At 39.8% G+C, this 7547-nt stretch overlaps 1 protein-coding gene across 1 annotated transcript in view; it reads right to left on the reverse strand.

Annotated features, from left to right (window-relative positions):
- LOC139443967 (ryanodine receptor-like) overlaps window positions 1-3267 on the reverse strand; it is a 203752-nt gene extending 200485 nt beyond the window's left edge. The window contains exon 1 of the mRNA XM_071224857.1: window positions 2962-3267. Within this exon, the coding sequence (XP_071080958.1) occupies window positions 2962-3021 (60 nt within the window). The 5' untranslated portion in view covers window positions 3022-3267. The remainder of the gene's footprint in view (window positions 1-2961) is intronic.
- Between the last annotated feature and the right edge of the window lie 4280 nt (window positions 3268-7547).

Consider the following 7547-nt stretch of genomic DNA (forward strand, 5'->3'; position numbering starts at 1 on the left):
AGATTTACAATGCTATTAAACCATGTCATAACATGTCCATTTAAAAGCTAAATTAATACTATGAAAGTGCAGAAGTCGTACATCACAGAAACATGTCAAGCCATGTCCAGATGATGGGTTAACTAAGGGGGCCTATGTTCCATAACAGTTCCCGTTTCTGTCTATTTCTAGGTGTTATTTTTGGTGGCTTATGTGAAATGGCTGTAATAAGTATATTCATTAACCCTGTAAATGCTGGATTGTTATACATCCTGGGTTTATCTAGGGCTTCAACTAATTGCCTTTGGAAGGCAAATTTGGAAAAAAACAATTGGGATTATTCATAAATTTTTATTTTCAGAGGCTTCTGCAAATGATAATGCCCTGAAAAATAGCGTTATCCTTATAATATTACATGATATAGGACATTTTTAATTCCTATTTGGAACTTTCTACAGAAAATTGGGGAGCTAATTTAATCTCAATTCAAACATGGCTTTCAGATGCGATATCTCACTGCAGGATAGAAATGACAACTTCATTCATTCACAGGAGGTCACGAAAGGTCAACTCTGGACAAACTATAACTACCTAATCTGAATGAATGACATATATATATATATACACAGAAATTCATAAAATATCCACAACAATATAAGGGCACTGCCCTAATTATTTACATGCCGAAGTACCATTTTAAGTTCATTTTCGAGATAAAGAAGTCAGATAGATTGGTCAGAATGCATTGCTCACTAATACTTTGAACTTAGAAGCCAGATCACTGATAGACTGACTGGTAGCAGAGAGGTATTATATCACAGTAAATTATCTGATTTTGATTAGACTGGATTCAAAATTGCCCTAGTGCTCCTTATGTTATTGTAAGGTTACAAAACAATACACGGTATGATAAATGAAAACTCAATATTTGACATCATCAAAGTAATTGAATCCCAACACAAAGCCTATTTGATGAGGCAGTGGATTGAGGCCTCTTGTGCATACAGGCAGGATTAATAATAATTAAAATAACATGTTACAATATATATTTATATCATGTTCATAAACACACTTCTGGTTTATAAATGATATTTTTTCATTTACTCACCAACTTCTAGGATGCCATCCAAACAGTTAATGTTACTTTACCTCATATATTCTAGTATCTCTTATTATTACCCACATGGTGAAATTACAGGTGGCGAGTTACAATCCTAAATCAAACATACTACTTAACAAATGCTAAGGATCAAACCTTTGACTAAAGATTAATATTTTGGTCCTTAGCAAAATGTTGAGTAGCATATATGTCTGACTTTGAAACTATATTTCATTTCACTTTTGATATTTGTCGAATTGTAAATCCATGAAACCAGGTAAAAGAATTAGTAAGCACAGAAACCACAAAACCAATTATAAACAAAAAGAAAACATTTTTTTCTCTTAAATAATGACAGAGCAACAAGCCCTCATGATGATACTCACGTTTTGATTAAAATTAATGATTAAACATAATCAAGCTAATCATATCGCCAAAGTTTGTTGTGAAGGGAACAATTGTTTACATCCTTAACACAAAACGGGAAACAATACATTTTCAAGACTTGTCCATTAGACATTTCCAAATTAGATGCATCAGTGATAAAAATGTTGGATGTAATTCCCTATTTTGACTAGTATCACATGTTCCTGTGTTTTTTCAGAACAATTGACTTGACTTTACATGTGTTTTCACAAACACATGGCATCTTCACTATTTGATAGTGATTCATAAACACATGTTCATGATAAAGCTGCAATCATACAATGGACTCAGCTCTTAGCAGAGATTTCTTATGATTATGGAAATGTTACTGTTGCATTTATTTATCTCCCCAATTCCCAAACACACACATTAACAGATGTCAGGAGTCACTCAACAGTGTTTATCATGTGGTATACCAACAGCTGCCATGTTTCATATCAACAGTTATACACTGCAGTATTTGAGTCACCCAGGCCTGATCGACTCCGGCAACTTCTTGCTACCTGGCATGTCATGATTCTAGCACTGAAGTGATGTTACTTCAATGAGTGTAACATGCATGCTTTTTAGCTCTTTATTATCATTACAGGACATCCAAATCATTCAACTTTTGTAATGCATAAAGTTGTTTAATTAGTCAAATTTGTGGGTGGAGTAAATGTCTGAAATTTCCCCACACACCTCTCACACTCAAAATCAGGAGTATCTTGTTCATATTATTTATGAATTCTATTTTTCAAACTGGTCAAATATCAGTTATAAAAGAAGTAACAGCTGAAGGTTATTGAACAGATTAAAAGGTTTTAAAAAAATAAGGAAATAATGTCCATTTTAATAATACAAAGTGGAGATGCAGCCTTACATGACGTCCTATTGAAATGGGATATAGTGCCTGTGATTTAATGCACTTTCACCTTCACTGAAGCATGTAAAGCTATTTGCACCAGCTGAAACAGCTGCATGCAATACAATGGGAAAATATAGCTTTAATGTGAAGCAAGTGTTTGGCAGCGGTATCACCAAATTGGATTTTACATATATACAAGACAACACTCTCTAGATACGACTTGAGTGATTTGTGTTCTAAATTCTGAATTTACTAGTGACACCGGCGCCAAGTTTAAAGAACTGTGTCATATGTAGGGAAAGAACCAATGCTGCTAGTTCTGTACAGAGGCATGAGGAATAGTATTTATGTCTTCACATCCGCGCAGTGCTTAGAAGCCATATGCCCTTGAAGATGTGACTGGCACTATTGGCTGACGGCATGTGAGAGTTCGGTAACAGGGGGTATACCTATCTCATATAACGGTACAGGCATTGGTTGGTGGGTTAACCTTAGCGTTCACGAAACGCCATCGGCTTAGCATGCCGGTCGATTTTGTCGGCATGGTCGATAAGTGTTGGAATAAACATGCACTAGCACACATTCATTAATAATTACAATCAAGACTCACCGTTCTGAGAAAAGACACATCATCTTGTTCCGACCCCCCACCTTCGGCCGGGTCCGCCATCTTTGCTGGCTATCAGGAACCTTCGATGGTGTATTCCTAGTACCAACGATTGGTGGCAGTCCGTAGACACTTCACGGCACTAACCAACAGGGATCGATGTGTGGTAATCAAAGCTTATACCTCGTACATTCCGGAATTATAAGTTACATCGTTGTCGAAACATCTCCGTGCTAAACTGGCGACGGTCACTGCCAGAACAGCAGGCAACAGACAGAGCAGCCTTGTAGCGCGTGCGCTTCGCGTGAGAGCGAGCCAACGTTGTAATCGATATGGCTCGCTCCTAGCATCAAACAAGCTAAGGTAGCGAGTGGCAGCATTTAGCTGCAGCAGTCCACATTCCGAGACAGTTGTAACACACCTTGAAAAAAGATATACAAGAGTTGCGCAGCTGATATTTATTATGAAGACAGATCGATAAGCTAGTCTTCTAAGGATGACCGCCTCCACTCTTGGCTAGGAATATGCTTTTAACGATACTTCTTAGGTACTTAAACCCAGTTAAAGATTCACGTGTTAGTTCTAGTAATCAAAGTTTCATGATGTTGCTGTCATGGATGGTTTAAGTTGAAGGAAGACACATAAAAAGGGTTTTTTTCCATTTGGCTGTATGCAGCACGGTGTTCACAGCTGATGGTGTCGCTCGTTCTGCGACAGCTGTGAAAATGCGCTGTTAAACGATCCATCACTAGTTGAACTCGGATACTATAATATTCTAAACTGTTAAAGTGCTATTGCACGCCAGGCAGGTGTATTCTTCTCTGGCTGTTTCATTGGTTTAATTGATGCGAAGGGCAAAATCGATAATACTTAAAAGTCGTGCATATTTTTATACACTGGCTTGTTTTGAAGTACGAGGCGGTAAACGTGTTCTCGATTGTTATGCAATGGTGTGTATTATATCACTCAGTAAGACATGGGGCCCGTAAAGATCCAGAGTACAATAGCTCTTCAGCAACCCACGCTTGCAGTAAAAGGTGACTAACGGGATCGGGTGGTCAGACTCGCTGACTTGGTTGATGCATTTTATCGTATCCCAGTTGCGTAGAATGATGCTCATGATGTCAATCACTTGATTTTCTGGTCCAACCCATGCTTGTCGAAGAAGAATGAGACTATATAGGCAGGGGAATCCCGATCAGCTGTAGCCAGGGTTTTCAATGAGGCGCCCAGCACCATCACAAAGCTATGGGATCGGTTTCAACAACATTGGTCAACACGTGATCGGCCAAGGTCGGGACGACCAAGAGAAACCACCCCCGCCCAAGATCGCTACATCCGACTGTGCCACCTACGTGAAAGGGCGACCACAGACACCTCAACCGCATCCCAAATACCCGGACTGCGCAGAATCTCCGTCCAGGCAGTACGAAACCGTTTTAGAGCAGCAGGTCTACGAGCAAGACGTCCTGTTCGACGCGTCATATTGACTCGACAACATCGTCAACAACGACTGTATTGGTGTCGTCAACACAGGGTATGGCCTCAACTGCGATGGGGAGACGTCTGGTTCAGCGACGAATCAAGATTTCTCCTCCGTCGAGGGCATGGAAGAGCACGGGTCTGCAGACGTCGGAGAGAATGTTACGCCGGAAACTGTGTGCAGGAAGTGGACAGGTTTGGTAGGGGTAGCGTGGCAGGACAGGTTTGGTCCATATCCATGGCAATCTTACGGCTCAACGATACATCAACGAAATTCTCCTACCACACGTCCTCCCAATTGCGACAAACGCCAACGGTGTATTCCAGCAGGACAACGCTCGATCGCATACAGCACGGATCACAAGAGTCTTCGCAACAACAACATTGATGTTCTCCCCAGGCCCTCCAAATCCCCGGATTCGAACCCGATAGGCCACCTGATAGATGAATTGGATAAAAGGCTACGCCAACGTCAACCACAACCCCAGACGTTGCAGCAGTTGGCTTTTGCGTTGCAGGCCGAGTGGGCTACCATTCCCCAGGATGTGATTCGCATACTCGTCTCTTCCATGGGCAGGAGATGCCAGGCCGCTATCGATTCCATACATACGCGTTATTGATGGTAGCTGACCTTCACCTTGGACTTTTCCTATGTACCGACAACTGAGATGACTACAATTACCAATGGTTCTCTCCACAACATTTTGACACATTACCTTGTACCGTTCCTCGTATAAATGTATTTTCCCACCTCACAAAAATCTGGCTTTGCGTTTCTTTTTTTATGAGTATATTTGTCATGCATATTAATTATGTTAAACATGTATGGACAATATATTTGCCTTTGCAAGGCTATTTTACCATTATTTAACGATATGAGATCATCGATGTACCTGAAGCGTAAGACAAATTCCCTTGTTTTGCTTACGCCAATCCGAACAGAAATTCCGACTCGAATTCACAAAGAAACAGAAGAGTAAGTGAGTGAGTGAGTTGGGTTTAGCACCGCTTTTAACACTATTCCAGTTATCGCGGCATGGAAGCTTAATGTGGGAGGAGAGCCCGAAGTGATGCAGGTCTCAGAAGTTGACCACTTCGGTGAAACCCACGACCACGGGTATGGTGCTGACAAACCTAGAAACATAATCGGGGCGAACCGTGATTCGAACCCACAATCATAGGTTTCTGGCGTGCCAATGGGACGCAACTCTGCACAGCGAATCGCGGCGCCTTAGACGACTGGGCCTCCCGTGCCCCCGAATAGGGAGGACAATGAGGATGCTATCTGTGAGGACGTCCAGCATAATAAGAAGCACGGTTTAATCCATCACAGAAGCACAGCACATCTGACATCGTGCAATGTATTCATGGTTGTTCTTAAATGATTTGGAATAAAATATCATAGTCAGGGATCTAGCGTCAGGTAGATATGACGATATAGAACAACCAGTATTCGGAACGTTTGATACTTAAATCTACCAATACAGCATATTTCTATGTCGGAAAATGTAACTCTGTTGTCCTAAAACCAACCACATTTACAATAACACATTTTCGTTTCAGCAGAACACATCTGACATTCTGTAGTATCAGTGTTGCTTGGTTAACCCGGTTGTTGCTTTAGATGTTGCTTCCTCAATACATTGTAAATACTTAATATTTAAGATAAGATAAAATAAGACTTTATTATTCAAAGGGGAATTTATATTGTACAGTTGATTACCATTAATATATGAAAAGTGGAAAATAATATACTTTAAAATATGAATATAAGTAAATTAAGACACTAATATATATACTGCATACCGCCACTAAAGTACTCACGGAAATGAAAAAAACCTGTTTTTCTCAATTTAAAAATCGACTCAAAGTGTTACATAGCTGTAAATACGAAATACCAAAACAACTCGAAAAGTACTAGTCTGGATTTGCTAGTTTGATCTCAGTGAACAATACAAAATGTACTTTACAGGAGGTAATTTGTCGGCACTTTCAACATTCAAAAATAAAAGTCCAAATTGACATAGCAGAAACAGACTATATAGGCATTATGCACCTGTTCTCACCTGTCGTCAAGGTGTCATAGGTCTCCTTGATCTACTTACACCTGGTTATGCCCTGTTTCACAATAGTCTGTTTTATTCACATTTTTACACACTTTTACGTGTAAAAAGGCATAAAAACATTTGATACGCTGTATTTGTGCCACGGCCCAATTAGTACTAATTTAGTTGTTTGAATATTTACATATTTTGTATGTTAACTGCATTTATTTAAGATCTGAGGTCGAAAAAACAGGTTTTTTTCTTTTCCGTGTGTACTTTAATACTTCCATTTCTACTTCTTTTATTTCTTTTATTGCTGTTATCGCTACCATTATGACCACTATTTCTACTAATCCCACTACTACTACGACTACTACTACTAACACTATTACTTCTACTACTGCTGCTACTACTACTACTACTACTACTACTACTACTTCTACTACTGCTACTACTACTGGCACAGATTTGACTGCAAAATGTGCTTGCAATGAGGGAGTACAACCAACTCAACATATAACGTAAGACACAACGATGAACATGTTCTCTTTTACTTTATTTTTTCTCTGTGGCAGTGGCGAACATATTCAGCGTTATGTGTTGTTGTACACAGTACCACATATCATACTACTACCTCAATACTTGTACCACCTGATACGTTTCTTTGTCAGCACCACAACGTTGCTTGTTAGTTTCGCAAAAGTGTCAAACATCAAGGCCTGATCCCTTTCCTCGGGATGTCCTCCCACATCAAGCGAACTACAGTAAATTACGGTTATAACGAACTCAAAGGGACCACAAATTTTAGTTCGTTATAACCGTAGTTCGTTATAAGCATATATACAGCAGATGGCCGAGACCAAAAAACGGTTCGTTATATCCGCCAATTCGCTATAAGCGTGTTCGTTATAAACGTAGTTTACTGTACTATGAATACCGTTCAGAACGGCGTAAAACACAACTCACTCACAACTTCAACAACTGATGCAATTGCTATTACTACTTCTGACTCCGTGGGGACCAGGTTAGAATACATCCCCTCTTCCTGCACCACATTTGATT

Source organism: Haliotis cracherodii, unplaced genomic scaffold (assembly GCF_022045235.1).
Source record: "Haliotis cracherodii isolate W230 unplaced genomic scaffold, xgHalCrac1.p SCAF_5, whole genome shotgun sequence".
NCBI lineage: Eukaryota > Metazoa > Mollusca > Gastropoda > Lepetellida > Haliotidae > Haliotis > Haliotis cracherodii.